The 17,500-nt window shown below is 38.1% G+C and overlaps 1 protein-coding gene, 1 long non-coding RNA gene and 1 pseudogene across 3 annotated transcripts in view; 2 read left to right on the plus strand and 1 right to left on the minus strand.

Annotated features, from left to right (window-relative positions):
• Positions 1-1,691, plus strand: part of LOC146466047 (uncharacterized) — a 451,139-nt pseudogene extending 449,448 nt beyond the window's left edge.
• Positions 1,692-6,560: 4,869 nt separating this feature from the next.
• LOC146466081 (dual specificity protein kinase shkB-like) lies at positions 6,561-8,653 on the plus strand. Its single transcript, XM_085127807.1, has 2 exons — positions 6,561-7,578; positions 8,429-8,653. Exons 1-2 carry the CDS (start codon positions 6,733-6,735, stop codon positions 8,624-8,626), a joined length of 1,044 nt encoding a protein of 347 aa, XP_084983933.1. The 5' UTR covers positions 6,561-6,732; the 3' UTR covers positions 8,627-8,653.
• Positions 8,654-15,977: 7,324 nt separating this feature from the next.
• Positions 15,978-17,500, minus strand: part of LOC146466082 (uncharacterized) — a 7,386-nt gene continuing 5,863 nt past the window's right edge. The window contains exons 3-4 of one of the 2 annotated variants that reach the window (XR_014868156.1): positions 17,288-17,407; positions 15,978-16,088 (exon numbers count right to left, since the gene is read on the minus strand). This is a non-coding gene — a long non-coding RNA (uncharacterized LOC146466082). Of the gene's footprint in view, positions 16,089-16,625; positions 17,408-17,500 lie in introns of those variants that run through there. The other variant, XR_014868155.1, reaches the window with a different exon arrangement.

Raw genomic sequence — 17,500 nt, forward strand, 5'->3', positions numbered from 1 at the left:
TGCCTTTGTTACTTGGCTCAGATGGGGAAAGCAAGCTAAACGGTAAGAAGTCCGTAATTTGAATAAAAATGGACTAGATGTGTGTATTCAATTGCTCACATTTGCTATATTTAGACGTTGTTGGCAGTAGGCACATGGTCATACTTCTGATACTTTCGCTATCGCTAGTCAAGAACCGACTGGGCTCTGGAGTTTTGAAATTTCTGTAGTGAATTCTGTGAAAAGCCCAGTCGTATAACATTTTTGATGCAAGTTTCCGCTGGATTATGTACGCTAAGCTATTGGATGTTGCAAAATACCGGTGATATATATAAGGTAAACAAAACATCACGGAAATCCGGATGCAGCAAAATATATTGGTGTAATTTTAAACGCTCAGTGCCCGATTGATCAAAGAACAATGGCGGTCACTTTAGGGCATGGCGGCTGTGGAGGTTGTTGAGGTATAAATTATACAAGGCTGTCACCCCAAACGTAGTCTGTATAGCCTGTATACATATCAACTAGGCTTCTAATTGGCTGGGAAAAAGAGAACCTTAATTGGCTGAATGTTAGACCAAAAAAATAACTCGGCTTCTGATTGGATGAAAAATGTGGCCCCTACTTGGCTTAAAGTCAGACAAAAATAACCCTGCCTCTGATTAGATGAAAAATGTAGCCCCTGATTGGCTCTTGTCTCATCAGAAAATAATTCGCCTTTTGATTGGCTGAAAAACTGATCAGGATTGACCAATTAAATTTAGGTAAATTTTGTTTAGCGAATCATAGCCTGCCACGTCAAAATCACGTGACCGATTTCTGCTACCGATTTCTGCCAGCGTTCCGAGGTATAAACTTCACTTTTTTCAAGGAGAAGAAGTAACGGCGATAACACCAGAACCGGAACTACTTCATGGAACATATTATGCAGAGACACCTGCAACCTTTACAGTACAGAGAAAACAGCTTTTTCCTGTCAACTGATAAACAGTTTATTTGTGCGATGGTGACAGAAACCATGAAGGACCCAGACGTCGTATAGCGGCACAAGAAGAACACATCCATCTTCGTACTATCCAGCGCCACAGACTGGAATGTCGTTCAAGGATGTAAGGTTCATGACTCCACTTCCTCCTACTGAGATTTCTAAAAGGGAGGAGAGACCATGAAAGATTGGCTGGAGAACTACCGTCCTTTGCGTCAGAGAACTGTGAGGAGCGAGACTATTAAAGATAAGGCAGGAGCTCTTCCTCCAGCAGTGTATTCAAATTCAAGTCCTAATGCCACTGCAAGGGTCTTCTTTCCAGCTGACGAAGTTGAACAAACGCCCACTGCCTCCTCTGAGATGCGCTCTGTTGTTTCCGTGAGCGATGCCACTGTTCCACAGCTAACCCTCGCGTCAACTGCAGATTCGGGTGACAGTGACAATGATGTCGATATTGAGTCAGAAGAACTGGTTATTGGTAAGCCAATAATGAAAAGATCTGGAAGACAAGTCAAGGTCTGGACAAGGTTTGATGTTTAGACCTGGGCAAAATGGTAAGCCAGGCCATACAAACCTGCTAATTAAAGCCTTGTGATTCATATAGAATTGTTGCTATTTACAAAAAAAGACACGTACAATTAAATATACTTGTGCCATAAGTCACATGTACATGACTCTGTCGTTCCTTGTTTATTTTCCTTAAAGTGATTTAAAACTCTATCTTATTTTGGTAATCGTTATATTTTTCTACTGCAAGTAAGAGCATAAAAGTTATATAGTTCACTGAGAGTGTACACACACACGCGCAAATACTTTTCATCTCAAAATAGTCCGAAGACTTTCAGCATGCTTTACAACAATGGAAATTAATATTTTACTTCTTAAAACAATAGCAATTAGTTATTAACAACTCCTGTTAACCGTCATGGAAAAAAAATAACCGTTAGCCGTAAAAAAGCCAAAATATTAACCGTTAACCTTAAACGACACTACCCCCATTGAGACCCTCTGATAATACTCGCAACATGACGGGTCCGACTTGTCAATCAATTAGCAAGGATGTCTTGTTTTCAACACACCCTCTTAATTTGCCGCTTCATTTACCCAGGCTAAATTTTCAGTAAAAACTGAGATAAAATGATACTTTTGGCGACAATAATAGTTTTCATTGGTAAATCCATGTACCAGATCGATTTTTTCCCACGAATCTGGCCAAAATTGAACGTCACGCAATACTTCCGCGAGGCATTAAATTTGAAAATTCCATAACAAATTCAGGATCGAGATTTATTGAGACCTGACAGCTCTAAATAGCCATTGAAGGATGATATTTTGATGACATGCGTCAGTTCTTCCTGGTACGGTTTCCGTTTTGGTTAGCTAACCTTCGAAAGTGTAATTTTAGGACCGATATTGGACGCTGTGAGGGGAAATTACCAAACCACGTCTCAACAAGTAAATAAAAATCCAAAAAGCTTGAAAGTTAAATTTTTGTAGCAAGTCAGTAAAGCCATTCATTATGGCAGAGTTTGAGTTTGAGAGACGAGACTTTGTTTATCCTTCATTTCTTCATCTCCAAGGGGTAGAGCTAGAGTCAGGAAATTTTAAATGTTGTTATGGTCTTATGATGTAAATACCTCGATGCTATTTCAATTACTTGTAATAATGTAGTATGTAAATTAGTTACTGTATTTTGTATTTTTATCTTTTTCTTTTTTGGCACGGCCCCATAAGCTTTTTAGCTTTAATTTGTACCATGGATAAATAAAGTTGATCGATTGATTGATTGATTGATTGATTGATTGATTGATTGATTGATTGATTGATTGATTGATTGATTGATTGATTGATTGATTGATTGATTGAGTGGGTGAGTGACTGATTGATTGACTGCCTCTTGCTGTTTAGCATCGAGGGCCAGAATCGTTTTGCACTATTCTCATCTATGTGCTCTATAAACAAGAAAGCCTGAATAGTGCTCCAAGAACACCTTGCAGTATAGACTATCAATCGGTGAAAGGATAACGAAAAGAAAAGACCAGGTATAACCTGAGAGCCTAAGAAGCAATCAGTTAAGAATGGAAAGAGAACGCGCACCTGATGAATTTGAAGCAGAAATGGGAACACTGCGGAAAATTAGACACGGTCAGGATAACACAGTCGAGCAACCGCAGGCTGAGAAAGAAACAACGAGAGAACAATCAAATGAATTTCAAGGAAAAGAAGAACGATTAAAGGAGGAACAACAACGAGTCACTGAATTACAAAATCAGTTGAGAATAAATGAAGAAGAATTGAGAATAACGAGAGAACAGTTGAATGAATTTCAAGGAAACGAAGAACGATTAAGGGAGGAACAACAACGCGTCACTGAATTACAAAATCAGTTGAGAACACTTAAAATAGAAGAATTGAGAACAACGGGGGAACAATTCAGGAGACAATGTCAAGGACAGAAACATCTATTAGCAGAAGAACAACTTCGGGTCTCGGAACTTCGAGGTCGGTTGAGAACATATACAAGAGAAATGAGAATGGCAACTGAACTGGTGAATAAATTTCAAGGGAAGGAAGAACTGTTAAGAGTCCAGAAACAGGTAGTCCTTGAGCTGCAAAGTCAGTTGGAAGTATACGAGCAAGGATTGACAAAAACGGGAGAACAGCGAAGTAAGTTTCAAGGACAAGAAGAACTATTAAGCGAGGAGCAACAAGGATTCACGGAAATGGGAAGTCAGTTTGGAACAAGCCAGCAAGAATTGACAGCAATGAAACAACAGTTTAATGTTTTTCAACGAAAAGAAGAACTACAAAGAGAGCAACAACAGCGGGTTACTGATGTGCAAGGTCAGTTGAAAACATACCAACACGAATTGACAATAACAAGAGAAAAATTGATTGAATTCCAGAAGCAAGAAAAACTGTTAAAAGAACAGCAACAACTACTCCTGGATATGCAGAGTCATTTGGAAGCATACGATAAAGAATTGACCACATTGAGAAAACGATTAGATGAATTTCAACTTCAGGAGGAATTTTTGAGAGAGAAACGGCTAAGCGAGTTAATAATAATGTTTGAAGAACAGCTGAAAACAATGGAGGCACAGGTAAATAAATATCAAGGACAAGAAAAACTTTTAAGCGAGAAACAAAAACGAGTCATTGAATTACAGAGCGAATTGAGAACAAAGAAAGAAGAATTGACAGCAGCGGAAAAACAATTATATGAATATCAGGGACAAGAAAGAGGATTGAGGGAGGAACAACAACGAGTAATTGAATCACAAAATAAGTTAAGACTAAATGAAAAAGCATTGAGAACAAAGAGAGAACAATTGAATGAATTTCAAGGACAAGAAGAACGATTGAGGGGGGAACAACAACGACTCACTGATTTACAAAATCAGTTGAGAACAAAGGAAGAAGAATTGAGAAAAACAAGAAAACAATTGAATGAATTTCAAGGAAACGACCAACGATTGAAAGAGGAACAACAACAAGTTATTGATTTGGAAAATCAGTTGAGAAAAAATGAAGAAGAATTGAAAACAACAAGAGAGCAACTGGATGAAGAGAAAAAACTGTTGGAAACGAAAGAAAAAAAATTGACAAAAACGAGAGAACGGTACAAGAAATTAAAAGAACAAGTCACCGAAAGATTGAGAGAGGAGGAACAGCGAATCACTGAATTACAAAATCAGTTGAGAGGAAATGAAGAAGAATTGAGACCAATAAGAGAACAATCGAATGAATTTCAAGAAAATGAAGAACGATTGAGGAAGGAAAAACAACGAGTTATTGATTTGGAAAATCAGTTGAAAACAAATAAAGAAGAATTGAGAACAACGAGAGAACAATTGAATGAATATCAAGGACAAGAAGAACGATTAAGGGAGGAACAACAGCGAGCCACTGATTTACAAAATCAGTTGAGAACAAACAAAGAAGAATTGAGAACGAGAGAACACTTGAATGAATATCAAGGACAAAAAGAACGATTGAGGGAGGAACAACAGCGAGCCACTGAATTACAAAATCAGTTAAGAACAAATGGAGAAGAATTAAGAACAACAAGAAAACAATTGAAAGAATTTCAAGGACAAGAAGAACGATTGAGGGAGGAACAACGGCAAGTCACTGAATTACAAAATCAGTTGAGAACAAATGGAGAAGAATTAAGAACAACAAGAAAACAATTGAAATAATTTCAAGGACAAGAAGAACGATTGAGGGAGGAACAACGGCAAGTCACTGAATTACAAAATCAGTTGAGAACAAATGGAGAAGAAGTAAGAACAACAAGAAAACAATTGAAAGAATTTCAAGGGCAAGAAGAACGATTGAGGGAGGAACAACGGCAAGTCATTGAATTACAAAATCAGTTGAGAACAAATGGAGAAGAATTAAGAACAACAAGAAAACAATTGAAAGAATTTCAAGGACAAGGAGAACGATTGAGGGAGGAACAACGGCAAGTCACTGAATTACAAAATCAGTTGAGAACAAATGAAGAAGAATTAAGAACAACAAGAAAACAATTGAAAGAATTTCAAGGACAAGAAGAACGATTGAGGAAGGAACAACGGCAAGTCACTGAATTACAAAATCAGTTGAGAACAAATGACGAAGAATTAAGAACAACAAGAAAACAATTGAAAGAATTTCAAGGGCAAGAAGAACGATTGAGGGAGGAACAACGGCAAGTCATTGAACTACAAAATCAGTTGAGAACAAATGGAGAAGAATTAAGAACAACAAGAAAACAATTGAAAGAATTTCAAGGGCAAGAAGAACGATTGAGGGAGGAACAACGGCAAGTCATTGAATTACAAAATCAGTTGAGAACAAATGAAGAAGAATTAAGAACATTAAGAAAACAATTGAAAGAATTTCAAGGACAAGAAGAACGATTGAGGGAGGAACAACGGCAAGTCACTGAATTACAAAATCAGTTGAGAACAAATGACGAAGAATTAAGAACAACAAGAAAACAATTGAAAGAATTTCAAGGGCAAGAAGAACGATTGAGGGAGGAACAACGGCAAGTCATTGCATTACAAAATCAGTTGAGAACAAATGGAGAAGAATTAAGAACAACAAGAAAACAATTGAAAGAATTTCAAGGACAAGAAGAACGATTGAGGGAGGAACAACGGCAAGTCACTGAATTACAAAATCAGTTGAGAACAAATGAAGAAGAATTAAGAACAACAAGAAAACAATTGAAAGAATTTCAAGGACAAGAAGAACGATTGAGGGAGGAACAACGGCAAGTCACTGAATTACAAAATCAGTTGAGAACAAATGACGAAGAATTAAGAACAACAAGAAAACAATTGAAAGAATTTCAAGGGCAAGAAGAACGATTGAGGGAGGAACAACGGCAAGTCATTGAACTACAAAATCAGTTGAGAACAAATGAAGAAGAATTAAGAACAACAAGAAAACAATTGAAAGAATTTCAAGGGCAAGAAGAACGATTGAGGAAGGAACAACGGCAAGTCACTGAATTACAAAATCAGTTGAGAACAAATGAAGAAGAATTAAGAACAACAAGAAAACAATTGAAAGAATTTCAAGAACGATTGAGGGAGGAACAACGGCAAGTCACTGAATTACAAAATCAGTTGAGGACAAATGAAGAAGAATTAAGAACAACAAGAAAACAATTGAGAGAATTTCAAGGACAAGAAGAACGATTGAGGGAGGAACAACGGCAAGTCACTGAATTACAAAATCTCTTGGGAGGAAATGAAGAAATATTGAGAACAATGATAGAGCAAAATAATGTATTGACAGTGGAGCAGCAACGACGCATTGACCTGCAAAATCAATTGAGAATAAATGAAGAGGAATTGAGAACAACGAGAGATCAATTGAATGAATATCAAGGACAAGAAGAACGATTAAGCGAGAGGCAGCTACAAATCAATGAATTGCAAAATCAGTTGAGAACAAATGAAGAAGAATTGAGAAGAGCTCTACTGCGTACAGCCGATCTAGACCGAACTCTTTCTGCATATCAACGCGACAATCCACGTAACTGGGTCATTAACAGGAATGAAATTGAATTCCGGACGGACCGGGAACTTGGGCGTGGAGCGTGGGGGCGTGTTTTCCATGGAACATTTCGTGCCTGTAATGTCGCTGTCAAAAAAATGTACGAAGAGATAATGTCTGATCACAACAGGAATATGATCGGGAGAGAGATCGATATTGCTTCAAAATGCTGTCATCCTTGTTTGTTGCAATTTATTGGAGCAACTGATGATGAAGAAGCACCATTGATCGTAACGGAGATCATGGACTGCAGCTTGAGGGGAAGGCTGCGCAATGATGATGAAATACCTCTGACTGTGGAAGAATTAACCTGCATAGCTCTGGATGTAGCCCTAGGACTTAATTACCTACATCAGCATTCTCGTCCCATCGTTCACCGCGATATCAGTAGTGCTAATGTGTTGTTATGGAGACGGGGTAACCAATGGCGAGCCAAATTGTCTGATTTTGGCACTGCTAATTTTGTAAATGAAAGCACAAGAAATGATACAGGAGCTGCGATTTACTCCGCACCTGAGTCCGTGAGTGGAGACACAGGTCATCCAATAAGCTGTAAGGTTAGTAGATCAGTTTAGAATTTATCACAAGGATAACAAAAGGTACAATGACTCTAGTCAAGCTTCAACATGTTCAGAGAATTAATTATATTTGTTCTACATAACGGTAGACGAAGAGAATTTGCGTAGCTTTTGTTGTAGCCGTGGATTTGGTTGTTTCTTACGAATATCATTTCAAATTTTCGAAGGAGAATAGAGTTCTTGGACGACAACATGAACTGACCAAATGTACCAAATGAATGTCGTGGAATTTAATAAGAGCTGTTTCAAAGGGAAGCATTCAACCCAGTGGTATGCTTTTTGTTTCAAGTTATTACGATTTTATGTTTTTTTGCCTGAGTAAGAATGAGATAATCACGTACATAGTTACATATTTCCTTAGGTGGGTTACTCGGGTATAAACGTGACGGGTGGGTCCGACGGAGCCTAATACTTTGCACCCAAAAAAATACATGGACCTTATATTGTGCACCCAAAAAAATACAAGACTGGACATTTTAGACCCAAAAAAAAATACATGATTGGCTTGAATTGCGTAAGACCTATTAGCCTGGCGGAAATTCGAACCCAAAAAAATACGCGCAGATTTTTCAGACCCAAAAAAATACAGGAGTTGAAAACTTTAGACCCAAAAAAATACGTCGGACACCCCCGTCACGTTTATACCCGAGTAACCCACCTGGGCATATTTCCTTCACTATTCTTAGATCGGCCAACCCTCGATCCGTTTCGACAGTTTGTCTTTCTTTTAACTAATAACTTAATTAAAATAATGATTTGTTTGTCATTTTTTCACCGACGTAGGATAAACATAACATCTATAATGTTGTTGTCGTTGTCGTCGTGTTAGGTTGATGTGTACAGTTTTGGTGTCCTCATCTGTGAAATGTTTACAAGGCAACAACCTGATCCGGGAAGGCGTGAAAGGCAAATAAGCGAAATGGAAAGCGCTGAGTATCAAAGACTCGTGAGAGACTGTGTAAAAAGAGACCCTGGGTTGAGGCCTGATATGGAGGAGCTAATTGCCACACTGAAAAGGTCTTTGTAAGAACTGCAATAGTTAAAGTCCTGGGGCCCGTTTCTCGAAAGTCCCGTTAAGGGCCCGGTAAGTTACCGGGACTTTCGAGAAACGGGCCCTGGTGCAATTTTGGATTTTTTTATTAAGAATGTCATTTACGGAAAGATTCTAGCGCCATTTTAATTGCTTTTGTTGCGATTTCTAAGATGGTCTCGAAGAAAAGGGTTAATTCCGGGTGTCCCGCTATATGGGTGTCTAGAAATGAAGATTCATGATTTCGAGTCAAGAGCTCGAGTTAGGATTTCAGCCAAAGATCTTGGGTTAAGATTCCTCTTGGGATTTTTAGTCGGGATTTTGTTTAAGACGGAAACCCAACTTTTCAATTTCATTGAGTCGAATATAACAACTACAATCTGTTCTGAGTCGGATAGTATAAGCTGCCCCTGGCATATTTGCAGGACATTTTCAAGAGGGGGGGGGGAGGATTAAGGAATATGCAAAATGGCGCTGCGACATATTAAAAGGGTCTATACGGGTATAGCGGTTATAACAAAAACAGTTGGATGAATTTGTTTTGCTTTTGTGTTGACGTCAATCAAAGAAAAGCCGTTAAAATTAACTTGAATGCTGAAAAGATTTCAAGGGAACCAAGCAAGAAACTGAGAATTTTACTACGCTTTCGAAAATACGGTATCTTTTAGACGAGTGGCTTGGCAATAAACTTTGATAAAATTTGCCATTAGTTCGCGGATTAAACTGTTAATTAGTTGGTTTTTAGAAACCTTAAATCTTGTCAGAATTCAAGCTGATAATTTCAACGACTTTCTTTGATTGACGTCCAATAAATTGCAACTTTTGGGCGGTGCGGGTTATGTCAGAGTCATCAATTAAAGCGCGCCGCACCCATGTAACCGGGCTACCCTTTAGTATTACTTATTAGTTCGTTTTCCCAGGCCTCGGCCGGCTACATAGCCTGGTGAGCTACCGTTTAGTTCAGCCGCGCCGCCCTTTATGTAAACGGGCCCTTAGAAAAAAAACCCGTGATGCTTCAAGTCTCAAGAGCCGAATAAGGCATACTGGTGCTTTTGAAAGGAAATTGAGCAGACTGCTTCAGTTTACGTAGTATGTAGCATTTAATTTTATATTTTGTGTTTTCGTCAATTTTTAGCTCTTTTAGATAATTACATCTAAATTATAATTATATCTAATCAGTTATATCTTTTAGATAACTTACTTACTTACTTACTTACTTACTTACTTACTTACTTACTTACTTACTTACTTACCGATGCTTACTTGCGGGGACCATATATCGCTACCTGCACTCTGGGGACACCGACTTCCAGTATAGCTAATACCAAAAGAGAGAGTGCATTTTAATGTACTCCCAACAAGGGAACGTCCAGAGCCATTATATTATAAAAATTGTAAATCGCTAACTGTGGGGACAAATACTCAATGTAATTATGGGGACTGCTTATAAAGTTCTTCGTTGTGGGGACTCGAAAATGTTCAGTCCACGATGTACTTATGAAAACTTACAAGGAAATCAAACTGATGGGACTGATGGAATACTCTTTTTTAGGATAAGCGAGGGTAGGCTAACCTTTCACCGGAACTTACCGATGCTTACTTGCGGGGACCATATATCGCTACCTGCACTCTGGGGACACCGACTTCCAGTATAGCTAATACCAAAAGAGAGAGTGCATTTTAATGTACTCCCAACAAGGGAACGTCCAGAGCCATTATATTATAAAAATTGTAAATCGCTAACTGTGGGGACAAATACTCAATGTAATTATGGGGACTACTTGCCGAACTTATGGGGACATGATACTTACACAACTACTTATGGGGACTACTTGCCAAACTTATGGGGACATGATACTTACACGACTACTTATGGGGACTACTTGCCGAACTTATGGGGACATGATACTTACACAACTACTTATGGGGACTACTTGCCAAACTTATGGGGACATGATACTTACACAACTACTTATGGGGACTACTTGCCAAACTTATGGGGACATGATACTTACACAACTACTTATGGATACTACTTGCCAAACTTATAAGAGGACGTGCCAATAAACAACTACTTCTACTAATGGGATTATTTGCCATAGCTGAGCTATTGATTTTCTTAATTGAAGGGCACATGTTTGCATGGAAACCAACCTATATTGTCTCTTTGTGTCTGTTTGAAAGGCCAATAAGGTTGAAGATGATACCAAGGTTATGATATTATACAATTGTATGATTTTTCACTCTATTTCAGCCACATCCCATCTCATAATCACAAGAAATCTGATTATCTGAACAAAATAACAAAAAATGCTACATTTAGTTTGCATTGGAAACATCGACACTTGATTTTGAACACATGAGGAGCACAATAATAGAGACCTTTAGATTCTAGTACAAGTACGAGTACGACTACGAGATTTGACTTCAAGATTGTAGCGAAGTACTAAGAACAGATATATCACAGAAAGTTTCATTTCACTCTTTACGAACGACGAACTTGACGCAGTTGGTTTAAATGATGATAGTTAAGCCCTTTCGTGTTTCCAAAAAGACGAGATCACCTACGTTTCGAGGACTCGTTTTCGCCACTACGAGATTCTTACAAAAACTCGTAGTAAAATGACGACAGCTATCACGTTTTCCCGCCAAAATGACACTGGTTCACGCGCGCGCGCTCTTTGTTTATTGGAGAAACTCGTAGTCGTCCTCGTACTCGTACTAGAATCTAAAGGTCTCTAATAATAGACTGCTGGGTCAAAGGGGGGAGGAAGATGCATTACAAATATAGGGACCATGGAATAAACTAATATTGGAAAGAGTGATATACTTACTGACAATAATAATAATGATGATGATGATGATGATGATGATGATGATGATGATGATGATGATGATGATCATAAATTACCTATCACTGGATGAGGCTGAGTATGACCCGAAGAATTATAAAGATTGACGAGTTTTCCAGTACAAATCCTTCTAATCTTACTTTTGAGATATATGGATAAAAATTTACGGGTAATTAACCTACTTTAAATATGCTCTCTCAGTTCCTAAGACCTTGTAACAAAACTTTCCAAAGGAGAACTGTTTTTGATCGGAAAGTTGATCATGTGACCAGCTACTGCAAAAGGCCTATTAGTGACAATTTATACTTTCTTATAGCTGCCTTAGCACATTCCTTCACTTCAAATCGACTGTCCGCCCAGCCCTAGCTTCGCGAGGTTTTGAGAGTCACGTATTTGTAGTATATTTTAAACTTTAAAAAGATTAGGTTTTAAGATTCTTGGAAAAAGGAAAACTGTAATACATTTTGTTGAAACACCAATTTGTTTATGAGAGAACTTCTAAAGACTTTATTTCTGAACAAAAAAAGCAATGAGATAGGATCCCCTTTCCTACAGTGTGCACGGCCGGTGAGACCAGTTCCTAGACACTGCCTTCCTTTGAGACCATCATAGGTAATCCAATGTGGATCATCAGAGGCGCGCAGCCTGTCATGGGAGAATTTTGGGGGGCTTTGGTAGAATCTAGTATGGCGGCCAAGCTCTTTCTGGAAAATCCTCCTTCTGATCAAATAAGCCAGTTTTTCGGAGAAAAAAGCGAGGAGTACATGTCTTGTACAGAAAACGGCACGGAGTTGAGGGATATTTCATGCTTTTTTGCTGAGTTCGAAGCAGCAGTAGGAGTCATCGAAGAGAATACAACGTTTAGTGGTCGAAATCCAGACTTGCAAAAGTTGATTCCCATCCAAGGAATGGTCAAAAAGGACAATGAAAAAGCTTCACGAAAAGGTAATTAGAAGACTGCGCTCAAAACCAACTTTAGCGACACCATGGAGAGGAGATTTCACTATGAACATTTCCTGAGAAGTTTTTAATTTGATTTACCATAAAATTGTTAAGTCCAACATTATTAAACAACTTTGGCCATCAGTCAAGAGAGAAAACCAGCCTGTACTGACATTGGAATCACGGACAGGAAAAAGGCAGTATTTTGTTTTTAACAAAATGAATCAAGGTGGTATTCTTATTAGCCGTAATCACCTCTTAAAGAAGTGTTTGGGAAACTGTGCTGGCGGTGTTCATGCAGTTGAGAGATGTGAAGTGGTTGTTTGCAGGGAAAAACCTATGAGATTTAAATATCATCACAGCACAGAAGTTTTGTCTTTCATTATGGTAATTGGAATTCGGCGTTCCACAACACTTATTAATGGGTACAATACAAGCAATTATGACTTGCTACCAAAATCAGCATGGAGCATTTGCTTTATAGCCTGTGAACAGGCTCCCAAGTGGGGTATAGGGTGAAAAGAAAAATCGGCGAGCCGGGCGGGGGGAGCACGGTATGGGGCGAGGAAGAGCTCGATTTTCATCTTCGCCATAGACCCCACTTGGGAGCCTGTTCACAGGTTATTGCTTTAGAATCCAGGTATTATTGCTTAGTGCTGAGGAACATCCCTGCAGTTCCAATATCCATAATGAAATGGTGAAGTAACTGAAGAACTGAAAGTGGCACTATCTTAAACCATACAACTTCTTTTTATGTTTTGCACAGTTCAATAACCTGATCGTCACCCTTTTTTCAGGGAACTGTATTAAAAAAAACATAACATATCAATGCCTGGGGATGGTCTTGTTACTTATCTCATGACAGAGGCAGCTATTCTTTGACCTCCATCTCTTTCCCCTTCCCATTGGGTTTCATTGCAGATTTTGCATTTTCAAAGTTAGGTTTTCTCAGAGTAGGTCATGTTTAGTTTACAGGGTGCCATAACACCCTGGGGCCAACTCACCACTAAAAGCTGAAAGATTCGAGGTTGTGGTAACAGAATTCAGCCCAATGAGATTTAAATATCTTAAGAACTGAAAAATCTGTCTGTGAGTTTTCATTACAGCTACTGGAATTGACTGAAATTGACTGAAATTGTACTGTTTCATTCAATGGGGGATCAGATTGCAACAATACGCTGTCTCAGTACACTCAGTCTTGATTATTACAGTTTTTTCATGGTCATACTGTTGAGCTTTTGATGTGCAGGAGTATATGTAGGAAGAAGTTGTCTGTCATTGTGGTTCCAGTTGCTATTACAATTTAATTAATTGTGAATGTTCCACTGCAGGAGACTAACATTATTGTCTAATATAAATACATTGTATGAACAGACTTTATGTTCCAACATCCATAACATATGTTCCCCTGTTAAGAAAAGTTTATTTACAGTGGACGACTCTACACTTAGACAACAGAAGATCCATAACCAGGATTAACAGTAAAAAAAAGTGAATGATCTCTGGTGATAACATTTGTACAAAAAAACTAAGCTTTGAACAACTTGTAACTTTTCTGCCCCATTGTCCAATGGGCCCAAATTGTTAAATTCTGGTTTAAAAAAATTCAAAAATGTAAGTTTAGAGAAAAATTTAGTCATGTTGCCCACTCCAATATTAAAGGGGTAGGATACATGAGCAGTCATGACACCTGCATGTTGTAGTTTAAATCTGTCATGATCAGATTTTTGTATTTCCAATTTTATGCTGGGAGGTTTCAATTTCAGAGATGCAATTATGACCAGGCTGATTACCGAAGTTTGTGCCGTGTTGCGTAAAACTATGGGCACTCCCTTCTAATATCACAGCAAGCTGGCAAAATGCACTGCTTCCATTGTTTTTAAAACCACACCCATTTTAAATTCTTGTGCAAAAAATACAAAATGTATGTTTAGAGAAAAAAGTCTTGTTGCCAACTACAACATTAAGGGGGTAGGATACGTGAGCAGTCATGACACCTGCATGTTGTAGTTTAAATCTGTCATGATCAGATTTTTGTATTTCCAATTTTATGCTGGGAGGTTTCAATTTCAGAAATGCAATTATGACCAGGCTGATTATTGAAGTTTGTGCCGTGTTGCGTAAAACTATGGGCACTCCCTTCCAACATCACAGCAAGCTGGCAAAATGAACCACTTCCATACCCATTTTTAACAATGAACGAGTGATAGCAATGATGGGTTTTTCACTAGGTTGGTTGGCTGATTCGGCTGTTGACTTTCAAGCATGCGCAGTGAAAGTGCGGTGTCTTGAATTCAATCAGTGAAGTGTCGGCATGAACTTTGAATAAAAAGAGAAGTGAAAATTTGTTTCACAGCGCATCAAAATAATCTTATTCAATCTGTAGATAAAAATTTGACAATTATTTTAGTGCAAGAATGGAGATTTTTCATTTAATATGAGCAAAGTTATAAGTTTTCCCGTTTTTCCACAAAGTGCGGTGTCTTAAATTGAATGAGTGAAGTGTCTGCATGAACTTTGAATAAAAAACACCCGAAAATTTGTTCCAAGGTGTATCAGAATAACCTTATACAATATGTAGGGAATAAGTTTAGAATCATTTTTATAGTACACATATGGTTATTTCTCGTTACATGATCAGGCAAAGATATGACTTCTTTTAGCTTTCAAGGTAGTGTATGTAGCCATCTTAATTTCAATTAAAATACTGATGCGTCATCTGCATTCACGAGTTGGCTCACAGGAGACTTTGATTTAAAGATAAATTATTTCAAATGTTGTTAACACTTCGATAATCTGATCAATTTTCATGATTTTGAGGACACCACAGTGGTTTTCTATGGATATTTTAAAACCAAAACCAGTCTTTGACATGTTTATTAAACCTGCTGTTACAATTACACTGTAATGGTATGTCTAAAGTTAAACAACTGGAAATGTTTAATAGTTGGTGTTGTAGAATACCAAATTGGCATAAGCTTCAGCAGAACAAAATTACACCGATTGCTAATCATGTAGCAACTTCATTTTGAAACGCGAACTAGAAGCAACTGTAATACATGTAGCTTGTTTAGCAGACAGAGATACACAGAAGGTTTTGTTTTCTGGATTTGTCCTACCACCAAGCAGCAATTCTTAGTGATTTTTGTCAAGCAGCTGCAATACCGATTTGATAAATTTTGGAAGCTGCAAATGCAAATTTTCTGTAAAATCATATACCGGCCGCCTTGAATGAACTTCTACATGGTTCATAAAGAGAGAGCTGACGCTTCGGTGAAAGCTACCAATTGTAACCTTAAGTATCATTATTGGCTAATGCTTGTTTTCTGAAGGCTGCGCTGGTCGCTTAAGAGAAAAGGGCCAGTTGGTTATTCAAAAAAGTGGTGCCATCGCTTAGGGTAGATGTCACTTAAAGGATCTTTTTAACACAGGGCTTATAATATGTCACAGATTTCACAATGATGGTCACTTTTAGGAGTGATCACAAACAGTGCTTTGTGTAGTTCTGTATTGGCAAAGTCATGTTGCTCACATACATAATTTTTAGGACAACTTACTCTAAGAGCTCTGAACTCAACAGTCTTGATATGGAATCACATCCTCAACATGAATACTGTTATTTGGATCCTTGGAACAAACTTTCTTTTTGGCAAGCAGTTGAGGCTCTAAAAAGAGATAGAGAATCACGCCGGAAATTAACTTACTCTATAAATCCCCCTACCATACATGCCAACCCACGGAGTTCAAAAATCGGGAGACGTCCAAAAATCTTCAGGGACAGCCAGCAGAACCGTGTCAGCAACAGCGAAGTGTGGAATTAGGGCTACATTTTGGCCTTCAGTGGGGGGGGGAATTTCACCGTTCTACCGTAATTTCAACATTTCTTTATGATTCAACGAAAACAAAAAAGCCGTAATCAGCGTTCAATCTTTCACTAAGTATTCAATATTTATAGTGCACGTAAAAAGCGGGAGATTTATGTACCAAAGCGGGAGAGCGGGAGATGAAGCAAAAAAGCGTAAGTCTCCCGCCAAAAGCGGGAGAGTTGGCATCACTGCCCTACTGGGTGGGGAATTGCAGAAAAACAACTCATGCTTATATGCATCTCATGAATAAACAAGAAAATAACACTAGAGCATATCTTGTTATGTTCTTTTTACATGTAAACACAGAATCAATTTTCCACAATCCCACACCTTCTTCTCTTAGGGACTTGACCAATTACAAAAGAAGAAAAAAAGAAACCTTACTAGAGACCCAATAAATTTTTAATAACGATTAGGCTTACAAGCTAGGTGACATAACTTATTCAACACATTCCACCATTAGCCATTAGCAATGTAAGTAAGCAATCCACTGCCATAACTTACACTCTTTATTCTTCAAACCTTATTAACATTATAATAACTTCCACTTGACATCACTTGGCATGCATTTAAAAACCATCCCACAGGAATTCTTCATATATTGACAACTTACAGTGTAGGTCCAGTAGTTAGAAGTAACATTGTCTAATTCCAGACATGTAAAATCAGCTAGATCAAGAGGACTGTCACCTCCAAACAACGTATTAAATATTTTTTTATTATATTATATAACTACTGCTGGGAGACTGGGGGTAAAATAAAACTGTGCTCTGCATGCATGTCTAATTCGGAGACTCAGGACCCCACACCAAAGAAAAACATTTTAGATGTGCTGATGTGCTCATTTCCCTACCATGTGATGTCACAAAAACCAGAGACATAATTGAACCTTTTAAGTGGTGGATATATGATATTAAAACTGGCATGCACATTTTTAAAAGTGCACTTGAATTCTAATTTAAGCATGCCTTTATAATCCATACCTATTGAGCACGCACCTTTTCCAGGGATGGAACAGCTTAGAAGAGCAGGATAAGTGGAACTTGCAGAATAATAATTTATCTCAGACTGAGAACCTTCACTTTCATACCCACACTGGCACTATCAGAAACAAGATCCTATCAAAAACCAATTAAAACAAACATTGTCAACATACATGGCACTGTAAAGATGGTGGGTTTGATGGTTGGGCTTGATAGAGTTTCTGCCTC

This window comes from Pavona decussata, unplaced genomic scaffold, assembly GCF_977016875.1.
Source record: "Pavona decussata unplaced genomic scaffold, jaPavDecu1.1 SCAFFOLD_154, whole genome shotgun sequence".
Taxonomy (NCBI): Eukaryota; Metazoa; Cnidaria; class Anthozoa; order Scleractinia; family Agariciidae; genus Pavona; species Pavona decussata.